Source organism: Sebastes fasciatus, chromosome 15 (assembly GCF_043250625.1).
Source record: "Sebastes fasciatus isolate fSebFas1 chromosome 15, fSebFas1.pri, whole genome shotgun sequence".
NCBI lineage: Eukaryota > Metazoa > Chordata > Actinopteri > Perciformes > Sebastidae > Sebastes > Sebastes fasciatus.
The window spans coordinates 7,297,959-7,319,871 of NC_133809.1; the positions used below are offsets into that span (position 1 = coordinate 7,297,959).

The 21,913-nt window shown below is 38.2% G+C and overlaps 1 protein-coding gene across 9 annotated transcripts in view; it reads right to left on the reverse strand.

Annotated features, from left to right (window-relative positions):
* The window catches only part of map4k5 (mitogen-activated protein kinase kinase kinase kinase 5), a 39,606-nt gene extending 19,891 nt beyond the window's left edge, over positions 1 to 19,715 (reverse strand). For 5 of the 9 annotated variants that reach the window (XM_074661540.1, XM_074661539.1, XM_074661538.1 and 2 more), the window contains exons 1-12: positions 19,291 to 19,715; positions 16,981 to 17,214; positions 11,995 to 12,052; positions 4,703 to 4,793; positions 3,176 to 3,240; positions 2,459 to 2,514; positions 2,318 to 2,365; positions 1,593 to 1,635; positions 1,413 to 1,485; positions 850 to 981; positions 558 to 620; positions 356 to 437 (exon numbers count right to left, since the gene is read on the reverse strand). In XM_074661540.1, the coding sequence (XP_074517641.1) occupies positions 356 to 437; positions 558 to 620; positions 850 to 981; positions 1,413 to 1,485; positions 1,593 to 1,635; positions 2,318 to 2,365; positions 2,459 to 2,514; positions 3,176 to 3,240; positions 4,703 to 4,793; positions 11,995 to 12,052; positions 16,981 to 17,088 (819 nt within the window). In that variant the 5' untranslated portion in view covers positions 17,089 to 17,214; positions 19,291 to 19,715. The remainder of the gene's footprint in view (positions 1 to 355; positions 438 to 557; positions 621 to 849; positions 982 to 1,412; positions 1,486 to 1,592; positions 1,636 to 2,317; positions 2,366 to 2,458; positions 2,515 to 3,175; positions 3,241 to 4,702; positions 4,794 to 11,994; positions 12,053 to 16,980; positions 17,215 to 19,290) is intronic. The other 4 variants (XM_074661535.1, XM_074661534.1, XM_074661533.1 and 1 more) reach the window with 1 other exon arrangement.
* Positions 19,716 to 21,913: the final 2,198 nt, after the last annotated feature.

Here is a 21,913-nt window from a genome sequence, read left to right on the forward strand (position 1 = left end):
AATGCTGTAACCGTTTAAACGGTTGGCCCGTAGAGCCATGGTCGGACTCTGACCCACACAGCTAGAAATTCAGCCAAACCACACAGAAGCTCATTGGTCCAACTGAGCTCCTCTACGTCTTTGTTTGGCCTTCAGGATTCACAAATGGTAATGCAATAAACGCAATTTAGAATTTCAAGTAAAGTCAGAAACTGTAAAAGACAGAACACAGACATGACTTTTGGCTAACATGCACAATTTCCATTGTGAATAGGTTCAGGCTAAAAAACTGCAATACAGTCTTTGTTGCAAACATTTCAATCTCCTACTATATAATGTCTACCATCTGTCTGAGAGGAGCAATAAGAACTATTACCGATAGAAGTTTTTCTGCCGTGGGCCTCTTCTTTGGGTTCTTTGTCAGAGACACTTTGATAAAGTTATGGAAGGCGGTGGACCTGGGGAACAAGACGATTTTGTTTTAATGCGATGATCGTCGCTCTTATCCTCTAAGAACAAAGTGTAAAGTATCATAATGTAATCCTAGAATAGCACACTGAATATTCTGGGGCTCTCACCATTTGTTTTTGTCTTTTAGCTTCGGAGGCTGGAAGCTGCTCTTCGACATCAAAAACAAGGCCCTATGGAAAAACAAAAAACTTGGATTAAGAGTGGTTTAGACAGGCTTAAAGAAGGAAATCTACTCACGTAAGGTGACCTGCAACGTCTTCTAATAATAGCCTAAACGTATTTTGACAGTATGACCATTGAAGTAATGAAAAGACGTGATGAAACATGACAGTAACATAAAAGGAGAAAGTAGCCGAAGAATCATCTGGGGAAGCTCTGACTGAGGAAAGAAAGACATGCCTCATCGGGTGTAGGTCAAACATTGGAGGCTGGAGCTCGGCCAGCTCTATGGACGTGATGCCGACAGCCCAGATATCACACAGCTGGTTATAGCCACCGTTCTTCTCCACTGCTGCTACTTCTGGAGCCATCCTACACAAATTCAGAACAAGAATTCAGTGAACCTCTATAAAAATAAGAATGAAAGGTTGGTTGGGAAGGCCTCTTTGAAGTGAAAACCAACGCTGATACTAATGAGATACCCTGTTAATCTGTGTAGGAAAACTCTGTTTACTGTGTGTGGTTTAGGGGTCAGGGTCAGTCACAGAACAACGGCCCTGGAGCCGGTGAGGATTCATTGTCTCACTCAAAAACACTTCAGCTGCTGTGAAAATTTGAACTTGTATCTGTTAGGGGAAGCATCTATCTAACCACTTGTACTGTACATGTTATCACCACAAACTAGATTCTGTGAGATAAAATACAAAACAGACAGTTCACTGAAAATGTTCTAGTATCTGATTGAAAGTATTTAACCAACGCTTCTCTGAATAAAAACAACTTGATGAGGGTGACACACTCACCAATAAGGTGTTCCAATGAAGGACTTCCTTTTGGCAATGGTGGCTGTTATTTTGGCTGCAACTCCAAAGTCAGCTGTAACAAGGATTGACAGGGTTTTTCAGATTATGTAATCCACGTACGACTGAAAGATATAAAGGAGTTTGAGTCCTGGAGAATTAAGACGCTAAAGAGCAACTTACCTAACTTCACATCTCCGTTGTCTGTAAGAAGTATGTTGGCACCCTGTTAAAAAAAAAAATCCCATAAACATTTATTTTACTGGGAGAAAAGTCATTCAAGATAATATTTTACTAGACTGAGATTGAAGACACTGAGTTGAGCTGATGTGTTGCCAAACTGGTTTACAACAAAGCGCCAATCATGTGTTCCACATTCCCAGTAACATCTGGTCTAGTTGAAGTATTTACTGCTGGTCTGTCACTGATCTGACTGCCAGTAAAGCTGCACCAGTTTCACAGCATTTTGACAGTTCCACTGACATTGTTTCTGTTGGCTGTGACTGACAGTCTCCCTGGTGGCATCCTGCGGTGAGAGTAGAGGAAACAGGAAGTGCTCGCTGCGTAGGGCTGAGCAAAGATAATAGGTCCAACCCTGACCTTCTGTGATAACACATGAGACTGAGGCTCCAGTCTGTGTGCATGCACCGGGCCTGATCCACTTCAGCTCGACCTCAAAAGCCGCTGTAAGTAACACCATTGGTCACATGCTTTCGAATGAGCACATCCCCGGCTACGCTTTTCCTGTGACATCAATTCACACCTCTGCAGCACTGCTTTTGCAAAAAGATTATATTGATAATCTGTCTGTGTTTGCAAAGTGTCTGCATGTTGCACATAAGAATGGGCCTGACCTGGACAAATCTAAGACTCAACGAAAACAAAACAAAGTAGAAAAGATATGATACCTTGATGTCGCGGTGCATCTTGCCCTTGGTGTGCAGATATCCCAAACCCTGTAAGGGAAATTAAAGTATTCAGTAATGAGTTCAACTGAAATTCCAAACATTGAAACATTCTTTAAAACAAATATTTGAAAGAGACATTACCTGTATGGTCTCTCTGCAGACATATGCTATCTGAAGCTCCGAGAGAGGTCCCGTCACTGTAACAACACAATTTCATTACATCTTTGAAGGGTAAGGATTAAGGTAGAAATTGATTTTACAAGTAGGGCTGCACGATTATGGCCAAAATGATAATCATGATTATTTTCTATCAATATTGAGATCACCATTATTCCTTGATTTTAGGGTCAAATACTTTTATTGCACAGATTTAAATAAACAGAACACTGCTTTCACTTCAATGTTGTGCTACATCCCTGCTAATGTACAAATATTTGCATCAAAATAAGACTTAAAGTAAGGTTCTTCTTCACCTGAATTCAGTATATTTTAATATACAGTATATTACTATTCTACTCTCGACTGCAGCCACAACATTCAGGAAAGTTTTATCACAGGCTCCCGCTGTAGTGTGCGCGAGCAGCGGCATGTCGGCTCCCCATAAGTGAAGCCAAACCATCTCGATCTCCCCCTGGTGGCTGGCTGTTAATTTAGGAAGCGCTTAATTTGATGCAGCAGAGTTTTCCACGAGCGCAGCATTTTAAATGTCAATATCGCAGTTGATCATGTTCATTTAATTGTGGGAAGCCCAAATCGTGATTGTGATTAATATTTTATTAATTGTGCAGCCCTAAAGTACAGTATTGAAAACCCTTTTATGGCTGCATCTTTCTAATTATGAATAAGAGAAAAGCTCACCGTGATAAATGTCCTGCAGAGATCCTCCACCACAGTACTCCATACATATCCAAAGCTTCTCTCGACTGAGGAAATCAGAAAATTACCAAGTTAGGAACTGCTGCTTTGCAAGTTAGCAAGACAAACTTATTATACAGCTAATAGTACTATAAGTAATCACATATTTTGAGCAAAACATAAATAAGCAGCACATGCATTCTACAACTTTACCAACACGTGTTAATAAACAAGATTAAAGGTTCTCTATACGACATTCAGAAGTCGGGTAGAATCTAATGTTAGCGTTATCTCTGTAGATCCAGTTGGTTTGCTTGCTTCCATGGCTGCAGAAGGCTGTGTTTGGGTGCCAGTTTGTTTCATATGTGGCAGCGGGGTGTTGAAATGGGCAGTGGACGGGATCACACCGTGTTCTGCCTCTGAACAGCGGAGGTAATAACAGAGCCGAGCCGACGTCTGTGTGAACGGGACAGCCGGCACGGCGGGACTACACGCACACAGACACACACTAGATAAACTTCACACCTCTTTTGCTCCTGTGATGCTGGCGTGCTATCTAAAAACCACACACCGGGGCGGCATTATGCTGCCGTATAATGTGAAAAAAAAAGTCGGCATAACGGCGCATCTTCTTTGCAGCAGTATTGCGGAATCTCTGTCTGAAAGGGGCTTTAGATTTGCTCTGAATTACGTATAGAGTTCTTTTAAGTACTTGCAGAAAGGTGAAAAATAAACAATTAGTGCTTCTGCAGGTGAACTGGATGTCTGAGAAGAGAGGGATGGGTAGAAAAATTATGTCAACCCTCTGACAAAAAATAAAAAATAAGACCAGTGTGACAAACTGTGACACTGGGCCAGCAGAGGCGAGGATACTGTGCACTGCCTCAGATTCCCAATCACAACTGTGCTACTTTTCACATCGTTTAGCTGGACATGGAAATAATTTTAGGCCAGGAAACAGGTCTGAACGGAAACCTGAATTCCCCCAATAAAACTGTGGTTCTTCTAATACAATTAATCTAGTTTTATAATAATTAACGCATGGTGGGTTGCTCATTAACGTTTTACAGTAACCATTTGTGCTCTATGTGGCGAGACTGTACCAAGACATGCCTGCTGTGATAAGACGTGCATCTCTCTGGACTAACAGCCTTATAAAACAGATCAGAGGCTCATATTCCAGTTAAACCTGCTGGAAGTCTGAGCCAGCGGTGGGCGGACCGGCCATACTTCCTCTCAGATACCAGCCACAAAACATAGGCTCCATTAAAACATAAGAGCTGCATCCTGGCACTGAAAGGCCTAGTCAGCACCAGTCAGCCCAGTTGAAAGGTTTGAGTCACACTTTCACACACACAAGTGTGACTAAGTAAAGAAATACGTCATGCGAGTTTCAGGCAGTGGCTCGTTAAATCCCTTTGACAGTAACGTATGAATTCCACTAATGTTATACCTTGGGACTGGCTGCGAGAGAGGAGTAAATACAGAGTATAAAATGACAAAGCAGGAGTATTTTAAGCTGGCTCTTACCAGAGGTAGCTCCCAAAGTAGGCCACAATATTGTGGTGCATGCATTCCTTCACCATGAAGATTTCCTGCTGTATGATGGAAAAGTCATCCCCTGGAAACAGAGGGAGAATCACACATGGACAAAAAGTTAGATTTTCATTGTCTGCCCAGGGAAATGTTTCATTTTAAAATGAGATATTTTTCATTTAGAAATAAACACCTCACAAAATTAAAGTGGACATAATAAAAGTGGACACAAGAATTTGATTTATGATTCATCTACAAATCTACAGAATAAAATAGGGCTGCAGAATTAACCGAAATTTTATCGAAATTGCATATGGCCTACTGCAATTTTCAAATTGCAATCAAGCGCATTATTTGTTAAAGGTGAAATGTGTGTCAAAATGCCATTTAAAATTAAATATTGTCGTGCTGCAGAGATGTCCTGGCCTACACATCGTATTCTACAGACTTAAGAAAACATCCTTGTTTGGTACAGATCCCCGTAAAAATCCCACCATAAATCATTTTAATAAAAATTAGAATAATGATGTAAAAATGATCATTCCCTATAATATCATAAATCATATCGCCATTAAAATATCAGTCAAAAATAATCGCAATAAGATATTTTTTCAAAATCGTGCAGCCCTAGAATAAAATATATGTTTTTATCAGTAGAACAAACCTTGAATTTGAAATGTTGATTAAAATAACCACTCAAAGCATTTCAGATGATACAGGTTGTGAATGCCTTAAAAATTAGGATTTAGAAAACACTTAAATCTTTCCATTAAGTTTGCCAAACTCAAAACCACAGAACAAACTCTTCTCATATTTCCCTCTGTCTATATGGTTCGATATTCCATCTCTGTGTAAATGCAGCAGATAAAACAGCCAATAACAATAGAAGGAACACTTTGTACTTTTAAAGTTTATGTGGTAGGCCGATATCCAGGCTGCTTTCCAGTTCAGCTAAGCACTCTAATACATCCGACCAGTAGGAAGTAAGAAGGCTAAAATATGTAAGCCCAGCTGCTCCCAATTGTGCAGAGACATGGACCTGGAATACATTAACAGGAGGTTAAGATCTACCAGACTCTGCCAGCTTCAGCGCTCTATCAACAGACTGTCATCAAAGGCATCAGTCCAGATTAAGTCCATTTAATAGATACAATCTCTGCCAAAAAAAACCTGCACATTACTAGTAGTGGAAATTACGGTCAACAAAACAATTTTTCTGCATATGGTCAAGTGTGTCACTTATGCCTACCTATCTTGGATGTAAACAGAGGTGTTTTGATGGCTAAATTCTGTTATAAAAAATCAGCTGTCTCGCAAAATAGTGTCAACTACCGCCAGCTGTGGCCTGAAGACAAAAAGAAGTTGTTGACCTGCAATTTACTACAATACAGAGCTCCAGACATTGTACTGCGCGGCTTGTGGTCTAGCTACCTCATTAAAATGATAGAGGGGCATCTGATCTCTGGAAGAAAACATCTCTAGAGATACACCCTGGAGCACGGAGGCATTGATCACACAAACAACCCAAAGAAAAGAGAAGTCCTGTTTTCAGTCTGTCTGGGAGGGGTTAGGCTCTCTCACGTGAGCGTCTGAATTAAAGTCTGGTTGGAATGTCAACACGTGCATAACTATCCAGCTGATAAACAACAAACCAGTGAATTTACATTATCTTTGAACCAGGGCTGTCAATCGATTGAAATATTTAATCGAAATGAATCGCATGATTGTCCGTAGTTAATCGCGATTAATTGCAAATTAATCACACATTTTATCTGTTCAAAATATACCTAAAGGGAGATTTGTCAAGTATTTAATACTCTTATCAACATGGGTGTGGATAAATATGCTGCTTTATGCAAATGTTTGTATATATTTATTACTGGAAATCAATTAACAACACAAAACAATGACAAATATTGTCCAGAAACCCTCACAGATACTGCATTTAGCATAAAAAATATGCTCAAATCACAACATGGCAAACTCAAGCTCAACAGGCAACAACAGCTGTCAGTGTGTCAGTGTGCTGACTTGACTATGACTTGACCAAACTGCATGTGGTTATCATAAAGTGGGCATGTCTGTAAAGGGGAGACTCGTGGGTACCCATAGAACCCATTTCATTCACATATCTTGAGGTCAGAGGTCAAGGGACCCCTTTGAAAATGGCCATGCCAGTTTTTCCTCACCAAAACTTAGCGTAAGTTTGGAGCGTTATTTAGCCTCCTTCCCGACAAGCTAGTATGACATCTGGCTGACGTCTGGCTTTACAACTGAAAAAGCCTGGAACAACAACTACCAGTATGTACCTGCCTCTCTAGTGACTGAAGTGTTTAAACGTCACATTTATTTTCATGAAATGGACTCATCAGATTAATCTAAGCATCAGATGGTATCTCTTTACACTCAATAACAAAACTTGTTCAATCATGAAGGGGACATGGAGGCCTTAAAGGACACATAACTGTCAACAAATCACATGAAAAGACCAAAATTAGTAATGAATTGATCCTACTAACAAGTGTTGTCTCTTTGGCCAAAACCTGATTGACCTTTTTCATTCCTCTGTTCCATACATCTCCATTGTTGTCCAAAACCTACTGAAAACACATCAATGAGCCACACATTGCACTGGGTGACATGTTCACTACAGTGATCATGGGAACTGTAGTTTATTTATAATAGTCCCCAACAAACACACTGTTTACTACTGTTTGAGTAATGTTTACAAAAATCTACAGAGTCCAGCGGTTTTAGGAAATTACTGGGCCTTTTTTCAACGCAACTATATATCTGTCCCTTTTAAAGATTTACGTCTTCAGTGTGAACCAAAGGGCTTTGACTCGAGTGCAACAGAGAGAATAGGGAAGTCAGAAAATATTCAGAGACAGACTAACTGATGGATGATTTTAGTCTTTTCAAGGGATTTGTTGACAAAAACAAAAATACAGAGTATAAGTAACCGTATGCTTTCAATCAAACGACGGTGCCATGTCACAAATATTTTTTAGCTTTTACACAGCTGAGATGTTGATTGTGCAAAATGAAATGCAAGTCACCAGTGGGAGAAGTATATTTGCAATGTACTATATATGGAAAGTGTGAGTGGAGTGTACATCCAACTGGTTTTACATGGTAGCTTGGGATGCTGCTAATAATATATGACATCAAATAGCTTCCTACTTAAATCCTCTTCATGAGATTTCTCTCATTTGCTCAGCCCTGCCACAGTCCGTCCTACAAACTAATCATGTCCATTTCTTTTTATCATTCTTGTTACAGATACTTGACAAGTCTGTAATGATAATAAATTAAGTGTGCTCAAGAATGCCAACTGAGGCTATGTTAAAATGTCAATCCTTCAGTTTGAACCCCTCCCTTCTATCTGTAATATCAAAGTTGTGTTTCCCCCTTCTATATTGTTTTTTTGTGGCACAATAAGGACGTACAGACATGAACGTCTCAGTCTCACAGCTAGCGCTTGATACTTTAGCTCGCTTTTAAAAGTCACACTTTTGGGAACTCATTAATTAGGTTCCAATGACATGTTAGAGCATTTGTAATTATAGTGTTCTTTAGTCTAGTGTCAGTTCACAGGAGAAAGAACTACTGTTGATCACTAACATTTTCAACTTTGTTGAGAGAGAGAATATGGTGCAACAAGCCACAAACATTTGAGCAAGGGTAATTTCAGTGACATGACTCTGAACTTGGTCAAAAAAAAAAAGAGAAACATAACATGAGAATCTTCTCTTCTTAGTGTGTTGAGGCCAAAGACTGTAGCCACTTCCTCTCAGACTGAGCGCTTCCCTCTGCTCTTTGAATGTACATATATCGCTCATCTCTTCAAGTTTCAATTCAGTATGTTGGAGCTATAGAATGTATTTATGTATCACATGGCTGTCTATAGTTAATAGCGATTAATCACAAATTGCAGATTTTTTTATCTGTTCAAAATGTACCTTAAAAGGGAGATTTGTCAAATATTTAATCCTCTTATCAACATGGGAATGGGCAAATATGCTGCTTTATGCAAATGTATGTATATATTTATTATTGGAAATCAATTAACAACACAAAACAATAACAAATATTATCCAGAAAAAAATCATATAATGGCAAACTGAAGGCCAACAGGCAACAACAGCTGTCAGTGTGTCAGTGTGCTGTCTTGACTATGACTTGCCTCAAAATGCTTGTGATTATCATAGTGGGCATGTCTGTAAAGGGGAGACTCGTGGGTACCCATAAAACCCATTTTCATTCACATATCTTAAGGTCAGAGGTCAAGGGACCCCTTTGAATACGGCCATGCCAGTTTTTCCTCACCAAAATTTAGCGCAAGTTTGGAGTGTTATTCAGCCTCCTTCGCGACAAGCTAGTATGACATGGTTGGTACCAATGCGTTAAAGAAATTAGTGGTGTTAAAACAAATTTGCGTTAACGCATTGTTATCGCCTTAACTTTGACAGCCTTTGTCTTTACCAATCTCACGCCTATATAATTTGATGGCTGTTCTGTCAGTTTAACAATAAGATTACATCTTTAAAGAAAAAAGTTTATCTTTAAATTAAAAATGGAAAACTGATCACTTATTGAGCATCATCCGAGGAGATTGAATGAAAACCTTTGAAAAAGTTACTGCTTCTGTTCTTCGAAGATTTTTTGGGGGCATTTTCTGCTTTATGTGATAGTGAAAGAGAGACAGGAAAGGCAGGGGAGAGAGGGGATGACATGCAGCCAAGGGCCCTGGGCTGGACTCGAAAACTGGGCCACTGCAGTAAGGATTCAGCCTTGAGGGTATCGCTCTACCTGGTGAGCTACCGGAGCGCCCCTACTGCTTCTGTTCCGACGGCTTAAAGAAAATAAATGTGACGGCAGGCATAGATGAAAGATGATGTTCCACACCCAAACGGCTTGCAGTAGAATTTCTAATGGAAACTGCCAGGAGGCTGGTGCCAACTTCTCAGGGACAGTACACAACAAAATGACTTATCATAAGAAGAAAAGAGGTATTGTGAGAGATGTAGTATTAGTATCGACTACGAAAAGTTTGTACACTGCAGGAGGAAAATTGAAAATGTCTCTGTGTTCCCTCAGTGAGTGAAGACACGAATTTGGTTTTAAATAGTTGTTTACCTTCCAACTAATCAGATTAACCTGCTCTGCACCCTGCAGCCCCTGCAGCCAGAGGGCTTCGCCACTCCTATCTCCTTTCTCTCTCGGTCCCTGACTTCATAGCAGAGTCATTCCTCCTGGTCAAACCTGTTTGATTCTGTGGTCCGCCCAAAGCTGTTTACCTGAAGCACAGACAGGAGTGACTCTCGCTAAAAGGAGGGAGGGGGGATAAAGAAAGAGAGTCCTGCTGAAACAGGATGACCTGGGCTGAGTTAATCCTCGTCTCATCTCAAAATAAGATAAAGTAAACATGAATATGAATGGTGTTTAAAGATGCTTAGAGGAAAACCTGCTCAGGGCTGTGCAACTGACAATTTTGGACTATAAAATCCTCTGTGTTAAGCTGTAACGCTGCTCTAAACCATTTTAACGTGACTTAAACCTTAGCTGTACACTAGGCCTATTTTCACTCTTTATCTCAGTATTATTTCTCTACTATTCATTTATGTTTTACCATTTCAGTTTGTACAAATTATATTTACTAAGAATTTAGATCACCGAGTGCATTAGAATTATTTGTTTGAGTCACTTTTCAACCAAAAATGCTTATGCCTCTCTCTGGTTTGTTTCGTTTTTCTCATTCTACATATAGTATGTTTGAGTTTTGGACTGTTGTTTGGAAATGAAACATTTTTTTTAAAGACATCACCTCGGGCTCTGAGGGAATTATGAAGGGCATTTTTCTTTTTGACATTTTAAAGACAAAATAGAGATGTTCCGATGCCATTTTTTCCTTGCCAAAACGGATCCTGATACATGAACTTACGGTATCGGCCGATACCGAGTACCGTAAATTGTAGTTATTATTATTCTTTTTATTATTTAACAGCTGTTTACTACCGACCATGTATGGATAGTGGACAGTAGTGGCAGCCATGATACATCCAGGGTGACAGCACCATGAAGGCTACTGTTTTGGAGCAGCAAAGAAGAATTGAGTTCTGGTTAAACAAGTTGATTTTTTTCTGGGTTAATAAATGATGGTATCGGATCGTTACATAGACTGGCGTACTCGCCGATACCCGAACCCTGAATTTTGGGGAGTATCGAACGTATTTCCGATACTGGCATCGGAACAACTCTACAAAATAACTAATTGATTAATCGAGAAAATAATCAGCGGATTCATCGAGAATAAAAATAATCATAATTTGCCGCCCCAGAGTGTAGATTTACTTTTACTTTTTATAGAATTTGTAGGATTTATTTATATTCTCAAAAGTCATGACAGCAAGAAAAAATACTTCCCTTTCCCTTTTCTGACTTTTCTACCAAATTACAGCTAAACCCCCTGATCCTCTGCTTCATACACATACACACTAATCCTCCTCCTATATCTCAACAGAATATGTCTATGCCTTAAAGAAGAGCTCAAGACCTCTACAGACTTATCAGGAAGTGAAAACAAAAATTTTAGAGCGATCATTTTGAAATGATACAGGACAAGATGACACCTGAGGAAAACAACATGTGTAAACTTCGTACAAAAACATACCCCCGCATCCTCCCACTCCCAGACTAACTCAAACAAACTGCGACATGATGAATGAAAGAGAAAACAAACAGAAGTGAATCTCTTCCTTCACTGACTGGTAATCATCTGAGCTCAGTCTGGTTGCTGGTGGCACAAAGCCCTCATCGTAATCCCACTAATCTGGATCGCACTAACTCTGTCACTAGGTCATCACCAGCACAGACACCAAAGCTGGGCACCGTCTGAAATGCCCTCCTCTCCTCCTTCACACGAAATATCTCATATCACATTGGTCTTCATGTCTGGGCGATATGGCCAAAATCTTCTATCACGATATAGGTCAGTTCATATCTCGATAACGATATATATCACCATATAGCATGTTTTCTGGCAATTCAATGAATAAATAGTCTATGTGAAATAACCACATGGTAAAGTCTATTTTGTATACTCCTGTGTGAATTAAATACTTGACAAATGAAAAGTACTTTTTGTGCATTCCATTCAAAACCCTGGAAAATACCAGACTTATTTTCCAGACTTCTCTTTATTTATGTATTTTTTAAGCTCTGATAAACCCATTTTTTCCTCACTGTGATGAGAAAAACTGAGTTATTGTGAACATCACTCTTACCTGGTTCCAACTTTATGATCTTCACAGCAGCGAGCTCCCCAGTTTGTATGTTTCGAGCCTGAAAGACACAACAGCACAATGGTCAGCAAGGCTCAAAATATCACAGTACTGTTACTAATACTGCTTTAATCAGAGCTCGTGCTCCAACTGTTCATTGTAAAACTAGCGGTTTTATTCGTCGACCTACAGAAAAATACCCGGAAACCATTTTGATAATTCATTCCCGTCATTTTTCCATCAAAAGTTTTTATAAAAAAACACTACTTTATTTCCTTACATTTCATCAGGTGTTAACAGACGCACACTAGCGTTGTACGATGGGACATCAGTTACAGTTTTAGCCTACATCAGCATTAAACCAATAAATGCCATTCAGATGATCCTTTCTCCTCTGAGAGAAGTGGAGTGGAAACATTCAACTGTGGGATACAAATGGCACCACCTCCATCAGTCAAATTCAACATCATTACATTGCAAACAGATCAGTTAACTCAGCTATTTTTTCACGCTAGACCAACTAAAATCAAACCTAAAGTCCGCTTGAACAGGCATCATCACCAGAGGTCATGCTGGACAACATAAACCTTTAAACATCCCTGCTGTAGATGACTTGAGATTCAGTCAATCTTAGAGTAGCATCATTTTGTTCATTCCTGATATTCTTTTGTTTCTTCTATGTATTTGTGCAGTACCATCCTCACAGTATAACATTATATTATGCCAGTGGCTACATCAAAACATATCCATCCATCATTTGTGAAATTTCTATCTTAAAGTAGGCTGCACTGACTTCCAAATCCAGGTCAAGACGGGATGCTCCCTAATCCGTGGGAGTGTGAGTGATGGGGCGAGCAGCTAAATCAACCGTAAACCACAAAACCCTCCAGCATGGCCACCTTTCAACACTGGGAATGTGCTGATGATTCACACACATAAACAGAATACCACACTATTCTACTATACTAGTTCTGCAGCTGACACCGCAAATGCATACACACAAACAAATAACAAAACTACAAAAAAATGTTTTTCACATGAGGTGGTTATTCCGTGATACTGCAGTATGGCACATTTAGTTCAGCTTTACAGCGTGTTTCAGTAATGACCAAATACTTGCTTGCAACCTGTGTCTATCTTTACATTTCCTGAAGCAGCTAAAGTCAACCTGAGAACCCAGAAAGGGGAAGTTTTTAACTGACCTATAAATATACCATGCAGCACACAACACAAGCTTTAACAACCTTAAGCAACCTTTGACTGGAGGAAAGAGTAGTTTGGCATGTTACAGACCCCTAAAGAGACAAGATCTGACAGTCAGACAAACCAGGTGTGCCTTATGTCTACATAAAGCGAAGGTTCAGCTCACTGTAGCGAGAATGTTGACACTGACTTGCAATAAGAATAAAAATAGTTCCTCACATCCAACTTTTAACAACTTCCAAGTTACTCTTGCACATTATAAGGGCATACTGAAGGGTGTTGGATCAAAAAATCTTTAAAACTCTTCACTAAAACGTTGTTTATAAAGTGAGTATAAGTGACCGACAGTGTGCAGGACTCATTGGTTCCTTCTTTGTCATCCACCTTTGACACAAGCACTGACAGAGGCACAGCTAGTATCAGTACACTCACCTACATTACGGATCTTTTGTAGATACTGTTACTGGCATTTCATCCGCTAATGCAAACTCAAAAAAATGTACTTAAATATGTTTTTCCTGGTACAAATAATTAGAGTAAGATTCTGGTAAATGATGTGTAGTAAACCTATAAGAAGTACTGATTCTAAACTAAATTCCAGCATATAAAGGTTTATCATAAGAACAAACTACTTAATTGATTATCGATTAACTTATAAAATGGCAAATAATAGAGAAAATTGTGCATCATAGTCTCCCATAGTGATATCTTCAAATTGCTTGTTTTGTTTTTGTATGACCAACAGTCCAAAACCCAAAGATATTACATTTATGACCACAAAATCTTTTGTATATTTGACAGATTGAAGTGAAATTATAGAGAAAACTGAACTAAATATAGGCCTAGCCTGTATCACGATAGAAACGATATAGAAAAATACATACGATAGACATTTTTATATCGTTTTGACGATACAGTATACATCGACATATTGCCCAGCCCTACAATGCTGAGAGCCCCTAGGGTATGACAATATAATGAAGATAGATTAATCATTATCACCAGTAGTAACAAAGAGAGCAATATGTGCTTCTCAAATTATTATAATCAGATGTAATAAATCATCCAAGGTGAGGAATGCTGTGTCCATTCAAAGTCAACAGAGCACAGCAGGCCAAAGGAGGACTTTTCCCTAATTTGAGGTGTTTTTGCTGTCAGTGCGGCCGAGGCCAGAACACACCCAGTGAAACGCGTGTTTAGACAGGGGCCTGATCATATTTCAGCCCGCTGCAGCGCTCAGCCTGCGAGCTGTGGGAGAATACCAGGCGCAGCATTCCACCGGTGGCCTGTCTGGGGGTGGGGGCCGGCCAGAGAGGCTTTGTATGGAGAGGGACCATGACAGGCTGCCTGAACTATCACACTCTGGATCAGATGGGTTGTCTGTTTATCTGTGGCAGATGGGTAAACAAGAAAATTCTCCAGCAAAACACACCTCCCTACAGCCAACAGACTGTGGAGAAAGGTGGAGAAATTATCTTGTTTAGCTAGACAGTTTCTGTATGGACTTAATCATTTTTTTCTCATCTCATTGAGCATTTTTAGTGCAGTGCAGGAGCATAGTGCCATCTGTCTCTCCAGTACATTTACAATCATTCCTACAGTATCTGATACTAATACATCCATAAATCAATGTTTTCTTTGGCTTTGATGCAGTCATTTGTAACTCTAATTAGAATTTTCTTTGCACAGTTTGAAATGTTTTGAGTTGCTATGAGATAAAGCTGCATCCTTCCTTTACAACAGAAATGTTTAACCTCTGGGACAGTCCCGTTTTTGACAGTTCAGTGACTCTGCTTGTTTGACTCTTGAATGATTGCAAATGTGTACATGTTGCTGTCTGTGAGTGAAAAAGACTGCACTCTTATCCAGTTTCATACGAGTTAACTAAAAATAATTGGGTGTAACTGGAAGGGCTTCTAAAAGCACAAATAAATATAGTACATGAATGGTTCCTTCTTTTCCTTTCCAATGACAAAGATAGTCTGGCAATATGAATATATGATTATGTCAAAATCGCCTGCACCATCACACATCATCGGTGTTGAGGGGAATTTGTTGATCTACAGATTTATTTAAGTTTAATATAAGTAATTCTACTCAATAACTGATAGTAAATAGCCAATATCCCTTTTGGGGAAAGACTACTGCTGCTGCTTTAATACTGCTGCTTTCGAGAAGGGATGGGTAACATGGTCTCCGACGCAAAAAGAAAAAGTGATGTGGATAAATTGGACACGCAGGTACAAGCATGCACTATTCATCTCACGCAAACTGAGCAGTCAAACACTTTCAGGAAATTATTTCAGTTAACCGTTATGCAGCTTGCACGACCAGGAAAACAAAACTAGAGCAGCAACTATTATTTTTATTATTGATTAATCTGCGGACATTATTCTTGATTATTTGACTAATCATTTAGTCTATAAAACTGGGCTGCAACTTGTGATTATTTTCATTGTCGATTAATCTGTAGATTGTTTTCTCGATTAATCGATTAGTTGTTGTGAAAATTTTAGATCAGTGTTTCCCAAAACCCAAGATGACGTCCTCAAATGTCTTGTTTTGTCCACAACTCAAAAGATATTCAGTTTACTGTCATAGAGGAGTAAAGAAACCAGAAAATATTCACATTTAAGAAGCTGGAATCAGAGACGTTTTGACTTTGTTTTCTTAAAAAATTAGTCAAACTAATTATCAAAATAGTTGGCGATTAATTTAGTAGTTGACAACTAATCGATTAATGATTGCAGCTCTACTATAAAATGTCAAATAATAGAGAAAAATGCAAATCATAGTCTCCCATAGTGACATCTTCATATTGCTTGTTTTGTATGACCAACAGTTAAAAACCAAAGATATTTCATTCCTATCATATATGACCGGAGAAAGTAGCACATTTGAACCAGCAAATATTTAGCATTTGTCTGAATCAATTACTGTAGATTATTTTCTTTTAATCTACTTATTGATTAATCAACTAATAATTGTCATCTCACAATTAATATATTAACCTCTGTCTAACAGAGAAATCTCAGCTTTATAGTTTCTGTCTCAACCATACTCCATTCTGGTTTTGCTCCTGCAATAATCTTGCACGTTGAATTTTGCACATCTAAATTTGAACATTTACTACCTCAATTCTTCTTTTATTTAAAAACAAAACATTGTAACTTGCACACTTTGCTAATGTATATAGTGTGTTATTGCACACTTTGCTCATGTATATAGTAGGTTATTCTATGTTTATATTTTAGTTTTTTTAATGTTGGTAAATAGCAGTCTCGTCTGGTATATTTATAGTGTATTCCAATATTCTTTATATTGTGTATTCTATAGATATATTCTCTAGTGTTGTATGTACATTTTATTTACTTTTTTGTTCCGGTGCATAAGGTACATCTGTACATCTGTACATCTATCTATCTATCTATCTATATTACCCAGCTTGTTTCATGCAACAGCATTATATGGTGAGTTACAACATGATTCCCAACCTTAGCCCATTAAGTAATGTGGTATCAACTGCAGTTATTCCTGCCAAAAGAGTGTATTTTAGTAGCTGAAGAAGACAGGAAGATAGGAAGGGATGCAGGACTTGGCCCCCGCTCAACATCTACTGCCAAATGTGTTAGCCACATGTTATCATGACTTACAAAACAAACTACACTGTCTTCAATTAAGTTGATTAGTCATGTGATGGCAAACCCAGATATCTCCAGCTCTAATAATAATAATAATAATAATAATAATAATGACAGGCTGTGGGAACCAGTAACTTTACTGTACCTTGTACACGTCTCCATATGTGCCACTTCCCACCCTCTGAATGAGCTCAAAGTCATGCTGGGGGTTCCTCCTCTGGATTTCACCACTTGGCCGGGGAAAGATATCCATGGTAGCTTGAAACCAAACGATCCTTTACATTTAGTTGATCAAATCTGGAGGTTTGATGAAGTGATGGTCCTAGAGTATTTAAGTTAATCACAGTTACTCAGATGGTTCTTCTCCGTGCTCCATGTCCTGATAGAGAGATATAAAAGAAGTTTGGGAAGAAAAGTGTTAATAAAAACCTTTAAGTGACAAAGTTAATATTAATATATTTACCTCTGTCTAACAGAGAACTCTTTGCGTTATAGTTTCTGTCTCAACCCTACTCCATTCTGTTTTTGCTCCTGCAATAATCTTGCATATGTTGAATTTTGCACGTCTACAGTTGCACACTTACTACCTCAATTATCTTTTATTTAAAAACAAAACATTGTAACTTACACACTTTGCTAATGTATAAAGTATGTTATTGCACACTTTGCTAATGTATATATATATAGTAGGTTATTCTATGTTTAGATTTTTTTTAATGTTAGTTATAGCCCTGGTATATTTATAGTGTTTTCCAATATTTTTTCTATTGTGTATTATATGGATATATTTCTCCAGTGTTGATATGTACATATATTGGTGACACAAAGTTGACAAACAATCATCTATGTGGGTTAAAAGCAACATAAAAGATGAGATATTCTGTCACAAACTGTGACATCTGTCACCCAACACCAACAGTTTAGCTGAGGTATTAAATTTCTCCTAAACAACCACTCAAATTAAAGTTACTTACAGTTCCCCCTGACCACTAAAACAACATTAGCATGTGTTTACTGTGGTCACTCCAGCAAATAGCCAGAGCAGAAACAGAAAACCTTTATGTGACAAAGTGTAATTATAATGGTGACACAAAGTTGACAAACAATCAATCTATGTGGGTTAAAAGCAACATAAAAGATGAGACATTCTGTCACATACCGTGACATCTGTCACCCAACACCAACAGTTTAGCCTAGATATTTGATTTCTCTTAAACAACCACTAAAATTAAAGTTACAGTATATAGTAGGTTATTATATGTTTAGATTTTAGATTTGTTTTTAATGTTAGTTATAGTAGTCTGGTATATTTATAGTGTTTTCCAATATTCTTTCTATTGTGTATTCTATGGATATATTTCTCTAGTGTTGATATGTACATATAATGGTGACACAAAGTTGACAAACAATCAATTTATGTGGGTCAAAAGCAATATAAAAGATGAGACATTCTGTCACATCTGTCACCCAACACCAACAGTTTAGCTTAGGTATTTTATTTCTCTTAAACAACTACTCAAATTTGCTAACTAACATAAAAAAAAAAATGAACTAATATTAAAAAAAATCTAACTTAGAATAACCTACTATATATATATTAGCAAAGTGTGCAAGTTTACAACACCAACAGTTTAGCCTAGATATTTAATTTCTCTGAAACAACCACTCAAATTAAAGTTACTTTACAGTTCGCCCTGACCACTAAAACAACATTAACATGTGTTTAACGTTAGACACTGTGGTCACTCCATCAAATAGGCAGAGCAGAAACAGAAAACCTTTATGTGACAAAGTTAATATAATATATTTACCTCTGTCTAACAGAGAACTCTCAGCTTTATAGTTTCTGTCTCAACCCTACTCCATTCTGTTTTTGCTCCTGCAATAATCTTGCATATGTTGAATTTTGCACGTCTACAGTTGCACACTTACTACCTCAATTATCTTTTATTTAAAAACAAAACATTGTAACTTACACACTTTGCTAATGTATAAAGTATCCTATTGCACACTTTGCTAATATATATAGTAGGTTATTGTATGTTTAGATTTTTCTTAATGTTGTCTGGTATATTTATAGTGTTTTCCAATATTCTTTCCAATATTCATGTATAAAGTATGTTATTGCACACTTTGCTATGTGGGTTAAAAGCAACATAAAAGATGAGATTCAGTCACATACCGTGACATCTGTCACCCAACACCAACATTTAGCCTAGATATTTAATTTCTCTTAAACAACCACTATAATTAAAGTTACTTTACAGTTCGCCCTGACCACTAAAACAACATAAGCATGTGTTAGACACTGTGGTCACTCCAGTAAATAGCCAGAACCAGGGGGAGTTAGTGGAGCTTTAGCATCCAGGCAGCTAACAGCTAATGCTAACAGATAATGCTAACTAGCTAACTGAGCTAGCCTCGCCTCTGGTTCTTAACTTCACACTGTTCTTACCTTTAACAATGCAAACAGCGTGGACGGGGACGTGTTGCATTTTAAGATAGTTCCCAGGGTCTTTAACCTGTTCGAAGGCGTCGAATAAAAGCAGAAAATAAAGAATAAAACTCGCCTCCTCTCTTTGTTATCGAGTAAACTGTAATAAACTTCTTCAGTTGGTTGTTTCACTCCGTCTCCATCAGACACACAGCAGCTCAGCAGCCGTTACAGCCGTTGACATGTCATTTCCCCTCTGATGACAGTTTATAACAAGCCTCACAACTCAAATGTTAAAACATTAACGCTAAACTACATTAGTAATGTCTAGTTTTACTCTTAAATTTATTAAACACCCCCTAAAAAACAGCTGAAAAAAAGCAACAGTGTGCTGCTGCTAATCTCTGAGGAGTCGCAGTTATACTAGTGATGTGTAGGTCGCGAACGAACCGGTTCATTGAGCCGGCTCTTTTAAGTGAACAATAATGGTGGGCGTTTTTTTTATCGCGAGGGGACGCGATACTTCCCAACATTGGACGCTTGGTGTGCTGTCCCTAGAAACAAGGCACTCGGCTCCTGATTGGACGAACGCTTTCCCGCCGTTGGCCGCTGCTCCCAGCTCTCAAACCGGAACCATTATGGAGGTTCGTTTGGAAACTTTCTTCTCTTATTTCACGAAAATAGTTCACCGAAATGAGTTTCTGAAAACATTTGAGGCGAGAAATAAGCCGTGCAGTTGCTGAATCTGTCTTTATCTTGGGTCGACAACGTTTATTTTAAAAGATTCTCAGGAGTTTCGAGAGGCAACGAGTCGCGTCGGATTACCGTGATTTGCATAAAGTAGACGAGCCCTCAACTTTATGCAAATGAGGAGTGGGCGTTGTGACGGCTAGTCTGCATTGCGCTGCTTACATAGACAATGAATGGGGAGCGTGGAAAGCACGGAGGCTGTGGACACACACCATAAGAGCTGGCTCCCGTCTGAGAGACTTTTTTTTTTTTTTTTTATTAATTCAAGGCAGAATGATAGGACGATCTTCTCCGCGCCACGGGCACTCCATGCACTGACTGTGACTGAATGTTGTGTTAATGACGTCCAGTGCCACCAATCAGGTGATGACAGACAAGGATCATACCATCAAGCAGGGAAGGGCGGGGTGCTGATGGTCTAAAGGTACAGAGCAGGAGGGAGAAGAGGAGAGAAAGAGAGAGAGGAGTGCGGTGCGCGAATAGCAGACAAGATGAGTGACAGTCGGAAACAAAGCAGCATGTAAAATTAAGATATTCTGGAAATTATAAGGTTTAGTATAATTATATTGAATAATTTAAGTGATATATGTGCACACATATCATAGGTCAAAACAGCTAAAGCTAAATTTGGCTGAATTATAAAAAGGCAGAAGTGGTAAAACGAAGAACCGTTTAGGGAGCCGAAAGATCCGGCTCTTCTTGGTGAGCTGAGCCAAATGATCAGGCTCACTAAAAAGAGCCTTAAATCCCATCACTAGCAGTTACAGGGATCCTGATGCTGCGTTCAAGAGCTCCTCGGAAAATCTACCCTCTCTTGACAGAAAAACAACACAATACAAAATGCCCAATGGCAAAACCACAATCAAGTATCACACAGTGAAAATAATTACAAAATGGATGTATCAGATAACAAAAGTAGTTGTCATAATAAATCATAGATAATTGCTTTGTAGTTGGGCGGCAGCATATCAAGGATAACATGTTCATTTGATTTATTATAGGTTATTTTGCACCAGTTACTGTTGCTGTTACAGTGACTAACTACATTTACTCAAGTACTTTGATTAAGTACAAGTCTTAGGTAGGCTACTGGTACTTTACTTGAATATTTTGATTTTCTGCTACATTATACTTTGACTCCACTACATTAAAGAGGATAGGATTAAGATGATAAAAGCCTAGAATAGCCATATAAAATATAATGCATTGTAAATTAAACCACCCAAATACATATAGATATTTAAAAAAATTAAACCACCCAAACACATAAAAAATAGCTGCAATCAGCTCCACCATGGCCAGCTACAACATTAAAATGGTGCTTACACGTTGGTGCATCTGTAAAAATAATTCTGTAGTAGGCTATAATATAACTTTATTATTTTGTTATTTCCTTTAAGTAAATATTTGAATGCAGGGCTTTTACTGCACTACATCTATCTGACACTTATAGTTACTACATATTTTTTTGCATTAAAAAAAACACATGATGTGCTTATATTTATTTCATTTTATGAATTTATTTATTATTTATTATTTATTAGGCTTTAATAACGTGCAACCAATGCAGTATATATAGGACTTCTAGCTGCAGCTAATTTGCAGACCGTGCCCCTGGTTAGACATTTTTATATGATATGATGCAGTACCATGCTACTAATCTACCCAGTAGTATACAAAGTATCTCAAATTGGCTCCACATTGCCAAAATACAACATTAAAATGCTCTTACATTAAATCATTAGTGATAAAAACAGAATAATATAATAGTACTTTATAGAGTATTTTGACTTTTGATACTTTAAGTATATTTTGCTGATAATGCTTCTGTACTTTTACTCATGTAACATTAGGACTATTGCATCTGAGTAAAGGATACTAGTATCACCACAAC